Genomic DNA, 18,048 nt, shown 5'->3' on the forward strand with positions numbered 1-18,048 from the left:
ACGGAATGCCTCTCCCGACATGAACCTACCCGTACACTACGCTCAACATCTAAGGTCCTCCTCTGGGTGCCTACTCCGAGGGAAGCTCAGAGGGCGGCAACATGGGAGAGGGCCTCCTCTGTGGTGGCCCCCCAATTATGGAACGCTCTCCCCGATGAGGCCCCTGGCGCCAACACTGTTATCTTTTTGGCGCCAGGTCAAGACTTTTCTATTCTCCCACGCATTTAACAGCATATGTTGAGTTTTTAACTGACTACAGAACTGTCTTTGGCCTGGCTGAGAGTTTAAAAATTGTGTAAATGCTAGCTGTTTTTATGGTGTTAAATTTTGTATATTAATTTTAACGTTCAATCGCAGCTTTTAAAGCTCAGCTAAAAACTTTTCTTTTTCCTAAAACTTTTAAAACTTGATTTTGTTCCGACTTTTATACTGTTAGTTTTACTCTACCCTGTGCCTGTTTGGTGCATTCTCTTCCCCTCCTTATTGTTTTATTATGATTTTATTAGAATGTAATAAATGCGGCAGGGTATTGCTATTTTATTGTTCTACTCTGTACAGCACCATGTACATTGATGGCGCTATATAAATACATAATAATAATAATAATAATAATAATAATAATAATAATAATAACGTTCAGTCTTTTAATCTTTGTAAACCGCCCAGAGATCTTCGGCTATGGGGCAGTATATAAATGTAATAAATACATTAAATAAATTAAATAATGGAGTTCTCCTCTAGCGCCAAGGTCTCTCCTATCTTTTTGCTTCCCTCTCCAGGCGTCCTTATGCTCAATCTTCAGGCTGGCGCCCTCTGTCTACGACATTTTTGAAGTGTCATGCTAAAAACTGCATTTTAAAAGAGTCATGCTAAAACAACCCAAACCGTTTAGCCCCTTCTATGTTGCTAGTATATGTGCAGCCTCTCTAAAGCTCATTCCTTTGCACGCGTCATGCCTGGGATACACTGGGCTGTATCTACCTTGGTGGCTCACCAACCGTGCGTGTTCCCCTTCATTTTTTTTTTCTTACCAGTATGGGTGTTTGTAGAAAGCAATCCTCTACAAATTTCTATACAAAGTCACCTGATCGCCACCTCTCAGACAAAGGTGCAGATCCAAATTTAGCTATCTACCCGATTAGAATTTAGCTATCCACTGGATTTTGTACTTCTCTGTCGCAATGCAGCACTTGGCAGATTAAAATGTATCAAAATACACATTCAGATAATATATTTTAAGAAAAATACATATTCAAATACGTATTTTGAGAGCATTTTGAAAAAGAAATTTATTTAATTTATTTAAAACAGCCTTCCTCAACCTGGGGCGCTCCAGATGTGTTGGACTACAACTCCCAGAATGCCCCAGCCGCTGGCTGGGGCATTCTGGGAGATGCAGTCCAACACATCTGGAGTGCCCCAGGTTGAGGAAGGCTGATTTAAAACATTTCTTGGCCGCCTTTCAGAGCAGAGGCCCTCACAAGGTGGCTTACAACAATAAAATACACAAAATCTTAAAAGCAATAAAAACATGATCACAATCAAATTTAAGGAGTAATGTGGAACCAGAATGGAGTTATGGGTTTAATCAAGCAAAAGTGGGCACATATTAGAAATAGACAGCTTTGGCCATCACAACTTAACCAGGGGAAGAGATACTTAGACAGCAGGATTGCGCCCCGTGTCATCTGCTTCACTACGTTTGCAGCACAGCCTGTAGACGGTACTCTACATCAGGAGTGGGCAGATGGTAGTTTGGGAGCTACTGGTAGATCTCTGGGTGATCTGCTGTACATTGGCAAGGGTTTCTGATTCCCAACTGTTTAACAACCTAGCAACAACAACATGATTGGTTTCCCCACCTGAATTAGGCTGCTAGTGAGGAGAGCTTGATTGGGGAAAACACGAGCAGACTTTTGTGTGAGAGAGCTGTGGACTCAGTTCAGTTCTGGTATCGGAAAACAAAATTGCCATCTCAGAATGTGCTCTGAGGGACAGCGTTCTTTCATTCTTATCATCTACACCAAGCAGGATATTCCACTATGAAAGCAGTATATTAAAGGCAGGAGCCACACTACTACTTTATAGTAGTATTGTGAAGTGCACTGACAACTGTTGGGACCCGTATACCGCTTTCATAGTGTTACATCTTGCTTGGTGTAGATGTGTCATGGGCCCCAACAGTTGTCAGTGCACTCCAATACCGCTATAAAGCAGTAGTGTGGCTCCTGCCTTTTATATACTACTTTCATACTGGAATATCCTGCTTGGTGTAGATGAGCCTTCTGTTACATGGATACAACCATGCTGTATCCTTCAATCCTATGCATGTTTAGACAGAAAAAAAGGTCCTACAATTCCCAGCTTGCCTCAGGCAGCATGGCTGGCTGGAAGAGTGCTGGAAGCTGTAGGACTTTTTTTCTGTCTAACCATGCAAAGAATTGTGTCCTACATGTATGTGTTTTTCAGTTGGCTCTGGTTGGTGGAAACCCCCCCCCCCCCAAGTAGACTTGACAAGGCTGCAGCTGTCCCACTCACCCACCCGCCCCTGCTCTGCCTTGTAGAGCCTATAAGAATTCTAATTCCATTTATGCAGACAGGCACATCGTCTTCAAACACATGAGTTATATCATCGTTCAGTCTTTCCCAACCTGGTGCCCCAAGGTGCTGTTGCACCATGTCCTGCTTTGTTGGTCCCTGGTCGACAGCTGGTTGGCCACTGTGGGAACAGAGTGCTGGACTAGACGGACCCTTGGTCTGATCCAGCATGGCTCTTATGTTCTTAAGATGTTCTGAATTACAGCTCTCAGTATTCTTCACCATTCGCCCTGCTGGCTGGGGCTGATGGGAGTTGAAGTCCCAAATATCTGCAGGGCACTACACTGGGAAAGGCTGCCGCTGTGGATACACAGTGGATAATACCACAAACACCCTTTTTCCTGCATCGCATAAAACAGTCATTGCCTCCAATTGACTGCCTTTAGTTTGGGATGTCAGATCAATGGAAGCGTAGCGCATCCTACCATTTATGATTATTATTTTTCCCACCAAAAAATGATCAATTGTACAACATCAGAACTTACCTCTGCTTCCCTTTTCTTTTTCAGCAGTTTTTGGTCTTCAATCGCCTTGACCGTATGCTGCGGCATTGGTTTTGGAATCTGGATAATTGCTGCTTGAATCTTAGCCATGATTTCATTTTGCCTTCGCTTTTCTACGATTTTCTAAGGATCCAACAAAAGTGCAATGAGCGATTTATAACTCCCTACACAGTTAATGCTAGTTACATACAAAGTGATACCACTTTAAAGTCGCTTCCTTCCCAACCTTTACAATCACATCATAAAATCCGAGGAGTAAAGCCTGGGCTTACACTCCATCCACCTGGGCAACTGAGTCAACTCTCACCATCCTGCTTTCTTCCACCTCCCTCCCAATTGCTTTCCTTGTGTTGTGTGTTTTTTTAGCTTGAAGGCAGGGGTTGACTAATGATTGATTCTTGTAAGCAGCCATGGGAGCCCTTTGCACTGAAGAGCAGAATAAAAACAGCTTGAATACATAGAATCATAGAATAGCAGAGTTGGAAGGGGCCTACAAGGCCATTGAGTCCAACCCCCTGCTCAATGCAGGAATCTACCCTAAAGCATCCCTGACAGATGGTAGTCCAGCTGCCTCTTGAATGCCTCTAGTGTGGGAGAGCCCACAACCTCCCTAGGTAACTGATTCCATTGTCCTACTGCTCTAACAGTCAGGAAGTTTTTCCTGATGTCCAGCTGGAATCTGGCTTCCTTTAACTTGAGCCCGTTATTCCGTGACCTGCACTCTGGGAGGATCGAGAAGAGATCCTGGCTGTCCTCTGTGTGACAACCTTTTAAGTATTTGAAGAGTGCTATCATGTCTCCCCTCAATCTTCTCTTCTCCAGGCATACATACATACATTTATACATACATAAATATAATACATTATAAATTGCACGGCTTGCGAAAATGCAGGACGAGAGGAATGCAAAGATGCCAGTGTGGTGTAATGGCTAGTGTTAGACTGGGAGTTGGGAGATCCAGGCTCTAGGTCCCCACTTGCCCATGGAAGCGCACTGGGCCAGTCACAGACTCTCAGCCAAACCTACCTCACAGGGCTATTGTTGTAAGGATAGAAATGGAAAGGAGGATTATGTACGGCATTTTGGATTCCTTCAAGGAAAAAAGGTGGGATATAAATGTAATAAATAAATAAATAAATAAATCACATTTACGCTCCTCCTGCCCTGCATGGGATGCCTGTCAGCTTCCAAGTCCAGAGGTTGATGGGCATCCAGATAGGATTGTGCTTTTAATCTCTGAGTGGTTCTTCAGTGACAAATTGTGTGATGTAGTGGCTAAAGTGTTGGACGGGGAGTCAGGAGATCTGGGTTCTAGTCCCCATTCAGCCATGGAAACCCACTGGGTGACTTTGGGCCAGTCATAAGACTCTCAGCCCAACCCACCTCACAGGGTGGTGGTTGTTGAGAGGATAAAATGGAGAGGAGGATTATGTATGCCACCCTGGGTTCCTTGGAGGAAAAAAGGCAGGATATAAATGCAATAAATAATAAATTGGATAAATATAAACATTCTTTAAGGGATCTCTTTATTTTGCGGTTATACTTTTGCAAATGCCAAACTGGACTTGCTCTCTGCATAATAGTTAAAAATGAGACTTTAGAACAATGAGAAATTAAAGTTTCTTTAGGTTCTGTTTGTAAAACTCACAAATAATGCATAAAGAAACTTTAATTTCCCATTATTCTAAAGTCTCATTTTTATCTATTATGCAAAGAGCAAGTCCAGTGTGGCATTTGCAAAGAGCACCCTCAGCAAACGGTCCTTCTCAATGGACCACAGGCTTCCTTAAGCACGTGTAACATGTAGGCCTGCTTCCTTTTTGTCAAGAGCTATTCACGCACTATACTAGACCAACCTGCCATGTGGTGTGGGAGGAGCTTGCTGCTGGAAGAAAGATGGAGCCAACGCATCCATCACATCCCTACTACTTTCAGACCTGATATCCGCATGCAGCATCCTCAGGCAGTGGCTGGTGCCGAAGCAGAAGCCCACTCCTACGCTGACAACTGGCGTGGGTCCCCTGCGCTGGGCAGCTGGAAGCCACCATTTAAAATTTTCTAACCATCTCTCAATTAAAGTGTTGCTCTGGGACATGATAGGAAATTTAAATGATGACTCCAAGCTGCCCAGTGCTGCTTGCTGTCAACAGCTAAGCCCAGTGCAGCCCACCTATGTAGGAGGGAGCCGCCCACCAGAGGCAATTTGCCGATGGTCCCCTCAAACCTGGATCCAGCCCTAACCATAATCACAGTATAACCAAAAAAACAAAGAGATCCCTTAAAGAAGATTTACATTTATCCAATTTGTTACTGAAGAACCACACAGAGATTAAGAGCACAATCCTATCCAGATGCCTGTCAACCTCTGGACTTGGAAGCTGACAGGCATTCTATGCAGGGTGGGAGGAGCACAAACATGATTGTAGTCTTTGCATTCTTGCTAGACAGGCAATTTTGCCCATCTAGCTGGAGCTTTGTGGAGTGGGAAGGAAGGAGGCTGGGATGGCTGGAAGATTCTACATAAGCCGGATGCCCCGGTCTCCTCCCTTCCCCCCGCTCCCACAGAACTGCCCCCTTTCCCTGCTCTCTGAGCTTGCATGAACCCCCTGGATCATCCCTAGACCATAGAAAAAGCATGGCTGAAATGGTAGGGCGATATCCCAGGGAGAGAGGGAGGGATCATCCCTCCCTGCTCCCGGGATCCCCTGTGCGTCATGTGGACGCACAGGGACAATCCCGGGGATTGCCTTGGGATATCGTCCCGTCTAGCTATGGCCCTAGACATAAAACAATGCATAAACACTTTCTTTAGGGTAGAAAGAAAAAAACCCAGCTTGGCACCTTTTCCATGTCTTGAACTCTTTTTTCCTCCTGGAGTTTCTTTGCTTGCTGTTGCTTCTCAAATTGCATATTAGCCATTTGATTTTCCAGGTTCTTGGCTTTGTTTTGAAAACTGTCTGAAATCTGCTGGAGTGACAGGTCAGCCTGACGCGGCATGAGGGCTTTAAGGCGCTGAAATTAGAAGATTTCCCAAAATATTTGAATGCACATACTGCACTGGAAGGAATATCAGAAGCTACTTTATACTGGGTCGGACCATTAATTCATCTAGCCCAGTATTGTTGATGCAAACTGGTGGCGGATCTCCAGGACCTCAGACAAGGAGAAGTCCTTGCCATCACTTGCTCCCTGTTCCTTTGAACTGGAAATAACAGGGATTGAACCTGGGACATTCTGAATGCAAAGCATTATCCTAGATCGGGGAGGGAAACACACGGCACACCAGCTGCATGCACCCCCTGGCCTCTAGTGTGTGCCCCACACACACCTCCCCCCCAAAATTGGTGGGAAACTGCAACAGATGCTTCAAAGGGACAAATGTAACTTGATTTTTATTTTTTAGCCACCTAGTTCTGTCTTCGGTGTTGGTGTTGTTCTGAGATTCACCACTCCAAAGTTTCCCAGCCTAGATACAAATCTTAATTCATCCACATGTGCATCCAGCATGCCGGTCAGATAATCCGTAATAACTGCAATCAGTTGTTTGACAGGGAGAGGCAAAATGGAGGGAGTCTATCCATCCCCATCCCTATTGATAGCTGATGTGTAACTAAGGTTAAACATGCACAGGGGCCCAGCTGCTGGGCTGAGTTAGGAACAAGGTGCACTGAGCCTATCTGCACACATGGTTCTTCATTCAACTCTGCCCCCTGGCCGAGAGCATCTCTGAATTTTATTTTGGCCCACAGGCTGAAAGAGGTTCAACAACTTTATGGACACATGCATGGATGCCTGCCACCACGCACAGGCTCCCGTGTCCTCCATTTTAAATCACATATTGTTCCATGGGTTTTATCTGGACTGTCTTTTAGAGCTGAACTTCTCTTTACAGTTCTGCCGCTGTTATAGTTGAAAATCCTACCTGTTATTCTATATTATTTGTTTTTTATGATATGGGTTGTGAGCTGCCTTTGCTCTGAAAAGTGGCATAAGACTACTGAAATAAATAAATAGCTTTGTCAATGAGCTCCTTTAAACTAGTGTTTTATAGCATGCTCATGACTGGACACTTATGGATGTTCGCGGGTCATTTTGATGACGCAGTGATCCTCCTGCACGTCTCCCGCTCCATTTACCAGTTTTGGTGATTTAAAGAAAGGCTCAGAAAACCCGACTCTTCTGAAAAACATTGGTATTTATCGATATTTCCTGCAGTATGCAGGAGGAGTTGCGCTATAAAATGCCCACAAGAGGGCGCTGTCCCATTCAACTGCATTGAGGCTGTACAAGCCACATAGTCACTGCTCTCTTCCTTGTGTAATTACAGCTCCTTGCAGAAGCAGAAGAGAAGCAGGAAACAGAGCAATGGTAAGGGAACACAATTTCCCCATCTGAAGGAGCTCAATGTTCCAGGATCCATCAATGTGCTGTAGAACTTTATTTAATGGTTATTTGACGCAGCAGCACAACTGCTGCATCAAATAGCCATTAATTCAACCAAAGTGAAACATATGACGAAGCAAAATGAAGAAAGGGCTTACATGTGAAAAGAATGCCAACAACCTCACTGTGAATTTGGGCCAGCAATACGTAGCTAATTTAAAGTTATTCTTGCCCTGATGGAGGGTGTACAGTCAGCTTAGGGGGAGTGACGATGTATATGAGATGAGGGAACATCTGTTCTAAAGGATTTACAGCACTGATCTCCTTATTTAGTCTTCTGGGCCTTTTGCCCAGTTCCAGCTTTCTGAGATGGACAGTAAGTATAAGCTACGTGCATCAAGACAGAAAGCATAGAGGACTATACAGACACCTGCTGGGAGAAGGCAAACCAAAGAGATCAAGCAATAATTAAAATGCCTATTACTCCAGTGAACCAGTATGAGAAAGAGACAACTTAGGGAAACCCCTAGAGCAGCCTTCCTCAACCTGGGGCGCTCCAGATGTGCTGGACTGCATCTCCCAGAATGCCCCAGCCAGCAGAGCTGGCTGGGGCATTCTGGGAGTTGTAGTCCAACACATCTGGAGCGCCCCAGGTTGAGGAAGGCTGCCCGAGAGCATTTAAGGCAGTGACACATCCTGTGGAGGATCAACACCTGTGGTAGTCATTCACTCCTATAGAGAGTCCTGCGCAGCATATCCCAAGGGCATCCCACGCAGCTAGCCAGGGGAGCTTCATGTGTGCAACGGAGCCTCTGTGCCTAAGCCAATCCCTTCATAAGGCTGCTTGCCCGCCATGGTGTGCCGCCGGTTGCTTTTGTTGGCCTTCAGAAAACATTTGCAAGCCCCATTTAAAACCAAAACTAGGGTTTGTGTTTCAGAGCCCGCAAGGCACTTCAGAGCCTCTCAAAGCACTTCGTAGTATTTAAAGACAACGGCATTACAACCGTTTCAACACACCTCGACAGTAACTAAAGAGAGAAGCATATTCAAAGACTTGTCTATATACGGTCTTAGCCTACTGCTGAAAAGTGGCCACGTGAGGGGCCTCCTTAGTTGAGCAGTCCTACAAGTGGGGCAAAGCCCCGGATCCTTGCAGCCACCTGCCTGCCTGTGGAACATGGGAGCATCCAGAGAAGGCTCGTCCTTTTAATCCCAAAATCTACAGAGAGAGGCAGATGTTCATTTTATTTATTATAATTTCTATCCCCCAAATAGCCAATGCTCTCTCAGCAGATTACAAACAGACATTGGGTGCAATAGAGAAGTGAAGAATTAATGAGCAATTAACTCCGGGCATCCTTTACAACAGGGGAGGACAACTTGTGGCCCTCCAGGTGTTTTGGCCTTCAACTCCCATCATCCTTCACCACTGGCTATGCTGGCTACAGCTGGTGGGAGTTGTAGGCTACCCCTACAGAGGTGCAGTAGGCTCAACAGAAACCTCTCCAAGAACAACAGATGTTCATATGCTACACTTTGCCTACAGAAAGAATGACGTCTGTGCAGAGACACGCTCACCTCTCGATACATCTCCGTTTCCAAGCTTCTGAGCTTCGCATGAGCTGAGGGTCTCATGGCATCCATGGCAACTCCAGTGAGTCCCGCTTTTTTCTTTTTCTCTAGAGCCACGTACAACTGGTAGATGAGTTTGGTAGCAGCTCCATGCTGCTCTGTCATGATGTTTCGGGCTACGTTTGGGTCAAACTGCACGCCCAGAAGTTGAAGTGTGGGCTCCATGCGAGAAAAGTTATTAAGTTTTGCATTGGAAACCCTGTAGGTGCACACGGCAGAGAAAATGTGTCATTACAGGAGGCTCTTCCTAATTAAAATGTGGAAGTCTTCCCAAAAACTGACCTCCAAGCCTAGCAACCTTCAATAAATACGTTCATTTGGGGAGTGGGGGTGAGCAATAGAGCTAAGCAAAATTAATATCAGGAATGAACAGATCAAAATATTGGGGTGACCATAACCAATGGATCGGATACAAGCTAAGTTAGTCAGGATTTAGTCCTATTGAAATCAAGTCTCTGCCATGGCTCCCGTCAGAGGTCCGCCATGCACCATCCTTGCAGGCTTTTAAGAAGGCCTTGGAAACCTTTTATTTTACCCTGGCCTTCTCATGATACGAGCACTGCTACTGCTGCTATTGCCATTGTTGTTGCTGGTTTTATTGTTGGCTTTTGTTGTTTTTAATTGCTATTTTATTGTGTTTATGCTTTCATTGCTTTTAATATTTTAACTGGCTTTATGTATTTTATTGTTGTAAGCCGCCTTGCAAGGGCTTCTGTCTTGAGAGGCGGACAGGAAATGTTTTAAATAAATAAATGGGACTTATGGTCGTCGTGACTAACTTGTCCCATTGCTTTCGGTGAAACTAATCCTGACTAATGTAGTCTGGATCCAACCCAAAATTTTAAAGCCTAATACCACCTTCCCTATGAGCATCTTATGTGGCTTTATATTGAATTAGATGACTGGTCCATCTAGCACAATATTATATACTCTGTTTGGCCACAGTTCTCCAAGAACTCAAGTAGAGAGGACTTCCCTAGCCCTGTTATCCAAGATTCTTTCCGCTATAGATACCAGAGACTGAACTCAGGAGCTTGGGTTCTGACTTGGGAGTTATAAAATCCCTCTCAATCCCTTTGTGAATCCAGCAGGGTTCTGACAGGCTGTCTTGTCCAGACTGGCAACATGGAAGTCACCATTTTACATCCCTCTAAACATATACGATGGCTATCCTGGACTGCGTGTAGTTGGCACGGTAAGAAGGCACCACTGTGTAGGCGCGGATTGAGAGACTAGCTCTGGTGCCGATAAAAATGATTAAAATCTTTAATAAGTCTTGTCTGTGTCTGGAATGCTCGACGTTTTGGATTAGAAATAATCCTTCTTCAGGAGCTGACGCTGAAAACCTTATTCTTATATTTTAAATATTTTCTGGAGCCTTTTTCCTTTCTAAGCTTTCTGCTGAACTGCCTCTAATCAAAGAGTTCCGAAACGTCAAGCATTCCAGACACAGACAAGAATTATTAAAGATTTTAATCATTTTTATCGGCACCAGAGCTAGTCTCTCAATCCGCGCCTATCCTGGGCTGCTCCAGGTAGCAGGTCCACCATATGGTTGCACATGGGCCACCATTGTGGCAATGACAAACCTCCTCTCTCATTTGTAGTGAGACATGCATGGTTGCCTAGGAAAGTCAGCAGAACTAAAACAGTTAGGAAGAACTTCAACTTCTAGCAAGATGTAGCCCAGTTTGCATGTCACATTAAAGTATGGTTTAGTGAGACATGCAACAGCAGGAAGGACCTGCCTCAAGCTCATGTCCTATCAATTTTCTGCTGCTCCTCCTCCTCCTACATGACCTGAAGGACTTCAGCAGCTTTTAGTTTCTCTTAAAGTCAGCTTGCTGGGTCATCTGGAGCAGGGATCATGATCTATAACAAGCTCTGGCTAATTCAACAACCCAGTTTCAGAAACCATGTTTTGAAGCTGGCTTGTTCTAAACCTGACCAGAGTTTGTTATGCCATGACCCCAAGTCTGGACAACATGATAAGCTGAGATTCAACGTAAGTAGGGTCGGGGTGGGGGAAGCTGCCAAAGTCCCCCTCCTGCCCATGCAGGATAATGAGAGGGGAGTGGAGAGCATGTAAGCCCAAGGCTCACAGCAGCTTCTTCCTGCTCGAGCACATTTTCACATGATTCATGAACCAGCCCGCTATGTCTTGGAAATTGCCATTTAAGCAAACTAAAGCTGGTGAAATAAAAAGTGCCCTTTCAACCTCTAGGGACTGGTGCCAGGAATAGGCACCGCCAAGCACCCTCCACCCATGTTCCCCAGCAACTGGTGAATATAGGCTTACTGCCTCTGATACTGGAGGTAGCATATAGCCATCAATGGCTACTAATCCTGTTGGCTATGTGCTACCTCCAGTATCAGAGGCAGTAAGTCTATATACATACCAGTTGCTGGGGAACATGGATGGGAGGGTGCTGTTGCACCTGGGTCCTACTTGTGGGTTCCTGGTCGACAGCTGTTTGGCTCCTGTGTGAACAGAGTGCTGGACTAGATGAACCCTTGGTCTGATCCAGCGCAGCTCTTCTTACGTTCTTAAGCTCCTGCTGTTGAGTCCCCTGCCTTATCCCCAATGACCCTGGCTGCTGCTGCTCCTCTTTGCTGCTGCTGCCTGCTCACTTGTGCTCCCCAGGAATCAAGCGCTGAGAGGAAGAAGGAGAAAGAACAGCAACCTCTGCTCTGCCTGCACTCTCCCTTTCAATGTCGCTGCACCCTGGTCCTAGAGGGAGAGGGCAAGTAATGGGATAGTGGCAACAGGGGTAAGGAGTGGGTGCCCCACTGATGGTATCCTGACCCCGAGTCCTAGAGCTGCCACTTGAACCTACTGTATATTAACTAGGGGTGTGCACGGATCGGCCCGCTCCGCTCCGCGCCGCCCATACTCCGCTCCTCTTCGCCGCGGAGCTCCGGCTCCGAATTGGAGCTCCGCAGTGAAGGGGAGTGGTGCCAGGTAAGGCCGGGAGAGGAGGGCGGGAGGTTTACCGGGCCCTGCTGCCATCGCCGCCCGTGCGGCGACGGCGGCAGAGCCCGGTAAGGGACCAAGGGGGAGGGGGGCCTTACCTGCCTCCATCCGCAGTCCGTCGGCGTCTTCAATTGAGCTCGTGGTTCAACCAGGAAGTCTGGGCCACACGGCCCAGACTTCCTGGTTGAATCGCGGGCTCAACTGAAGACGCCGACAGACTGCGGACGGAGGCAGGTAAGGGAGAGGAGGACGGGGGGGGGTTACCGGGCCCTGCAGCTGTCGCCGCATGGGCAACAGCGACAGCGACAGGGCCCGGTAAACCCCACTTACCTTTCTGGCGGAGCTCCAGATCAAGGCGAAGGATTCGCCTTCACCTCGATCCTCTTCGCCACGCTCCGCCGGCCCCCCAATGCTCTTTGCCTCCGCCTTAAGGGCAGGCGAAGCCCCCCACTCCGCTTCTAATTCGCCGGTCCGATTAGAAGCGGAGCATATCCCTAATATTAACTACTATATATTGGACATGCACTATGCATACGGTTAGACCAGTTCCAAGGTTACTAACCTGCTTTGCGAAAACTGATCAAAGTCATCCTGAAGTTCAAACTTGTTTAGAAGTTCTCCAATGAGGTAACCTGAAGAAAATTCTCTGGAGAAGGACTCCGGATCTGATTGAATTTTTTAAAAGGAAAAGGAAAAGGAAAAAGTTGGGTTTATTCGTTTTTTAAACTGTGGCTCGTGGAATTTGAAAGATTCTTTATCTCTGCTTGTTCTGATTCACATGTCACCACTGAGGTGTGGGAGCAACTTCCCATGCAGTGGTGGTACATTTATTTATTTGATTGGTACCTTGCCTTTCTATCCCAAAAATGGTGGCTTAAGATAATAGATAAATAAAATTTGATTAAAACAGTAACAAATTCATTCATACACAATTAAAAACACAGTAACAGAACAGCATCAAACCTGCTTACACATAAAACATCTGCTTGAATAAAAACATCTCCTCCTCCAGGTGCCTACTCCAAGGGAGGCTCGGAAGACAGCAACAAGGGAGAGGGCCTTCTCTGTGGTGCCCCCCCCAATTATGAAATAATCTCCCCGATAAGGCCCACCTAGCGCCAACATTGCTATCTTTTCGGCAAAGGTCAAGACTTTTCTCTTTTCCCAGTCCTTTAGCAATATGTGATGAGCTTAACCGATCCCGGATATTTTTTTAGGTTCAGCTGACAGATTATAGTTGTTTTAGATGTATGGTTTTAAATTTTGTGTATCATTTTTAATTGTTTTAATCTGATGTAAATGGCCCAGAGAGCTTTGGCTATGAAGCAGTATAGAAATGTAATAAATCATCATCATCATATCATACTTGACTGCTGGCAGAAGGATAACTGAGAGTTTCTCTTTCCCTTAGCAGGGAGTTCCACAGCTTGGGAACAGCCACTAACAGAGTCCTTTCTCATGTTGCCACCAAATGTGCCTCTGAAGGCAGCAGTACTGAAGAAAGGCCCTCTCCTTAAAACCCAGGTGGGCTTATATGGAAGAAGGCGATCTTTCACGTAATCTGGTCCCAAACTATATAGGGCTTTTAAAGCCATGACCAGCATTTTCAAACATACTGGAAGGCAGTGAGGCAGTTGTAGCAAGGGAGTTATGTCCTCCCTGAAACTGGGCCAGGACAAGAATCTGGCCACAGCATTCTGGACCAGGTGAAGTTTCCAAACATTTTTCAAAGGCAGTAGAGATGTGAAGGCCTGGAAAAATTCAAGAAAAAAAACTGTTCTCCCCTGTTTTTCCTGAAGCCTTTTTTGTTTTTTTCCCGAAAAATCGGAAATAATGAAAAAAAAATGAAGAAAAAATGGATTATGGAATGTTTTATTTTAGCATGATGAATAAAATGTTTAAGAGGTGTTCAGATATTTACTTCTCCAAATGATTTCTAAAAATTATGTACAGTATCAGATTATTACAATTTCTATGCACTGAGGACAAGCAAATCCTAGGTTGCAAGCTGAGACAACAACTCTCAAATGCAAGAGCGAGATGCATTTCTGCCTCTAGGGGGCACCACTGCCATTGAAGCAGGGACTGAAACTGAGAGTGATAGCTATAGCTCAGGAAATGAGTCTGATTTTTCTCAGTTCTTTTTATGGGAATGGGTGCTTTATGTTTGCTTGACACTGTGGAAGACTAGCGGAGTTATAAATAATTTCCTTTGTTACTAATGTTGATGGTTTCTTCTGTTGTTGTTGTTTTATTGTTTTTTGCCTGCTCCTCATAAACTGGCAAAACCAAAGAGGTTCCTTACAGTTCAGGTGTAATACACTTCTGTATTCCAGGTTCGATGCTACAACTCCAAGAGAAGTTGCTCACTTACTGCTCTCCACACAGTATTTCTGCCATTTCATATTAGTAAAAAGCCTAATGTTCCCCATTTCAAAGTGCTTTGTCTCTGAATGTACCATAGTTAGACCAATTTTACTTCTCATTCTGGAGTCCCGGAATTTAGAAAAAACAACAAAATTGATTTAATTGATTTAATTTCCCCAAAATGTCCCTCATTATCCTCCTGTATTAGTTATTAATATTGACTGACTATATAACATTACTGCCTACTCCACCGAAAAATAAACAAACACCAATCCTATTTAGACACATCATCAACACTTCAACATAATTATTAGTTATTTTTAGTATTTTACTTTATTGTATTTTGAATGTCTTTATGGTATTTTATGGAATTCTGATTTTAAATTGTTGCAAACATCTGAATTCTGATTTTAAATTGTTGCAAACATAGTTATTAGTGTCAGCAATAATTACTTTGCTGCTTGGATGAACATTATTTTCATCAGCACAGAATACCTACCCCATGTGTCAATATCTCACGGCTGGTTGTGCAAAGATATACAGAAAGACAAATCTTGCTGCTGGCATCTATTTTTCAGTACTGGAACTAATCCTGAAAAGTGCGTACTTTCAATCAACAGTGCCTTTGATAGGGTGGCCATGTATCCTCTTTTACAGAGGACAGTCCTCTGTTTGAAGGAATCCTACATCCCAAGGGCTGTCCTGTCCAATTCCAGTTTAAAAAAGCAGAACCTACAAACTGCTTCATATCTACAGTTAGCATCTGGACAACAGTATGGCAAAATGTACTGTAATTTCTATTTAAATTATAATAATTATTCAACCGATATGCAGGTGATATGATGTGCGTATACAGCACTCCAAAGCAGAACAAATGACCACCAGTAGTGCATCCAGTTTATAAATTTATAGTTTTAAAAATTCAAATGTCTAGATTATATATATATATACACACACACACACATATATACAAAGAGAGAGAGAGAGAAGGTGCTGTTGCACCATGTCCTGCTTTGTTAGTCCGTGGTCAACAGCTGGTTGGCCACTATGCGAACAGAGTGCTAGACTAGATAGACCCTTGGTCTGATCCAGCATGGTACTTCTTACGTTTTTAATTTTTGTGAACCGCCCAGAGAGCTCCGGCTGTTGGGCGGTATAGAAATGTAATAAATAAATAAATAAATAAATAAATGAAACATTTGGGTATAAAACGCCAGTTGTCCATTTTTGGTGGTGCATGTTCTCTATTTTTGGTGATTTATAGTGAACCACCCTAGCCTCTGAGCACATGCAAAGTGCCATTCCTCTTTCAATACACTTTTTGATATCCAGGGCAGAGGACACTCTCTTTTCCAGGCAACCTAAAATTAAAGAGAATCCCCGCTCCTCCTTAAGGTACCTGCTTGCGGGGGGAAGGGGAAGACCCCGGCTTGCGCCCCCCGCCGCTTCCAAAGCAATACTCCCTTTCCTTTCCATCGCCTGCCTCTGCCCGGACTCACCCACGGCCCGAGAGAGCTTCACTTCCCGGTTCAGCCAATCGCACAGAATGTCAGTCATGGCCGCGAGCAGCCCCGGCTCCGCGCCCCCTTTCCAACAGCGCTCGAGACCGGCTCGAGCCTCGCTCCGCGTCCCGTCACCATGACGACCAATCCGCTCGCGCAGGCGCAGGCGGGAAAGCGGCGGAGGACTGCCCGTCCGGCCAGGCGAGTGCAACGGTGTGCGCCTGCGCCGATAGCGACGCTAGAAAAAGCCCTGAGAGACGAATGCAAACATTCTCCAGTGGAGGAGCGTGGTGGATCAGCGCATGCGCAAATCGGAGAAATGGGTGAGGTGGGAGAAATTTGAATCCATTAACTGTTTGGGATTTTAGTTCGTAGAGTTTTGTTCTACAGGTGTGGTAGCAAGGGCTAATTAATTGGATTGGGGTTACCAGGTCTTCACCTGGAGTCAGTGCCACCCTGTACCTTTAAATGCACCTCCATCAGCTTCTGCTTGGTTATCCTCTCCTGTTTCTTGTGGCCAGCAGAGTTCAGAATTTGACTTACAGCAAACAAAAGGAGGATAAGCAAGGGACAGATAGAGCCATTGGCTGAGTTCGCACATAATGCTAAGCCATGGTTTTTGTTAACCATGGTTTGTTGCGTTAGCTATGAATTGTCTTGCAGACAAGCAAAACACAGCTTGTTTTCTTATTTCTCTCCCACCCGTTTTTTCTGCCTTCAGTCCAGGTTTGCACATCATGCCAATCAGAGGTTGTTTATATAAACCAGAATTAGTTCAAAAGCAGCGCATTAAATAACTCACAATTTGCCACCATGATATGCAAGCTGGATCAATGTGAAGCCAAATTTCAATAAACCACATCATGGCTTAGTGTTATGTGTGTGAACTAGGCCTTTGTGGCCTGTGGAAATAAAGGCACATTGCTTGGGCATGAATAAGCTAACATGACTCACTTCTAAGCCCTGTTGATTTCAATTAGAGGGTGTTATGTGCATGAAAGTAGTAGATCATAACAGCAATTAACTTTGCCCTATTTGTGTGAAGTGGTAACAGCCAGACATGTCTAATTTAGAACCAGTTTTGGGGCTGCTTCACACACTATGCGGCTGCAAAAGTAGTTTGTCACTGACAATTGATCAGGAAACATCTAAGATCAGCCTAAGATCAGGTTACTTTTTAAATTTCTTTTTGCAGGCAACTCAAAACTCCTCCCACCCCTAGCTCCAGGCAGGCTTTTAAGGTTTATGAGTTTTAGCACTGGCTGATTTTTATTGTATTTGAGCTTGCTGCTTTAAGTTTAATAAAGGCTGTGTTTTTAATGCTGCTCTGGGAAACCCAAGGGTTGAAAGGTGTGAGAGCTCAATATATTTAAATAGTTAACTAAATAAATAAAATAACATGTTTGTGGTGATATACATCTATTGTATTTTCACTGTGTTGTGAAGCTTCTCTGAGAATTTGGTTGTAAAAGAACTGGCTACCAATAATAAATCACTTTCATGGCCAGTTCCAGCTCCCTTGCAAGAGTTTACGTCACTGCATTTATATGTGTAAACAGAGAACTTTACCACCACCAGCAGCAGCATAAACTCCAGATTGCTGTTGAGAGGTTTCAGCATCATATTCCACTGTTTCTCTTAGGCTGCTCCGTCACTGAGCTAGCTTTAGCATCGTGTTTATTTAGAGTATTTTAAGCCTGATTTTCAATCGTATCAATTGTCAAGTTGGGGTACAATTAAAGCAATATAATGAAATCATAAATCAATAAAACAGCAGAGAGACTTCAGCGTCTCTTTATTAGCTGCCCCATCACTGAGCCATGAGCCAGAAGCTGGATCCATTGCTGTGTTTCCTGCATTAATTTAATCAGTTGTAAGCCTCCTTGGAGATAATTTGATCTAGATGTCGCATCTGTTACAACAGTGACAAATTAAGACACGATTTGCTACAGTGCGTGCCACTTTCGCTTTGCAGAACCAACCTCTGATCAGCCTGATCATAGATTGATTAGTGATGTACAAGCCTAGATACTATGGGTTAATTGTAGGTTGAAAAAACCACAGTTAACCTTAACCTTAAAAACTAACT

General features: G+C 44.6%; 1 protein-coding gene across 1 annotated transcript in view; it reads right to left on the reverse strand.

The window, feature by feature from the left end:
- The window catches only part of LOC134400006 (sperm flagellar protein 2-like), a 29,262-nt gene extending 13,190 nt beyond the window's left edge, over window positions 1-16,072 (reverse strand). Inside the window, exons 1-5 of the mRNA XM_063128163.1 lie at window positions 15,957-16,072; window positions 12,653-12,755; window positions 9,063-9,315; window positions 5,943-6,113; window positions 3,084-3,224 (exon numbers count right to left, since the gene is read on the reverse strand). Of these exons, the coding sequence (XP_062984233.1) occupies window positions 3,084-3,224; window positions 5,943-6,113; window positions 9,063-9,315; window positions 12,653-12,755; window positions 15,957-16,014 (726 nt within the window). The 5' untranslated portion in view covers window positions 16,015-16,072. The remainder of the gene's footprint in view (window positions 1-3,083; window positions 3,225-5,942; window positions 6,114-9,062; window positions 9,316-12,652; window positions 12,756-15,956) is intronic.
- Window positions 16,073-18,048: the final 1,976 nt, after the last annotated feature.

This window comes from Elgaria multicarinata, chromosome 6 (genome assembly GCF_023053635.1).
Source record: "Elgaria multicarinata webbii isolate HBS135686 ecotype San Diego chromosome 6, rElgMul1.1.pri, whole genome shotgun sequence".
NCBI classification, from domain to species: Eukaryota; Metazoa; Chordata; class Lepidosauria; order Squamata; family Anguidae; genus Elgaria; species Elgaria multicarinata.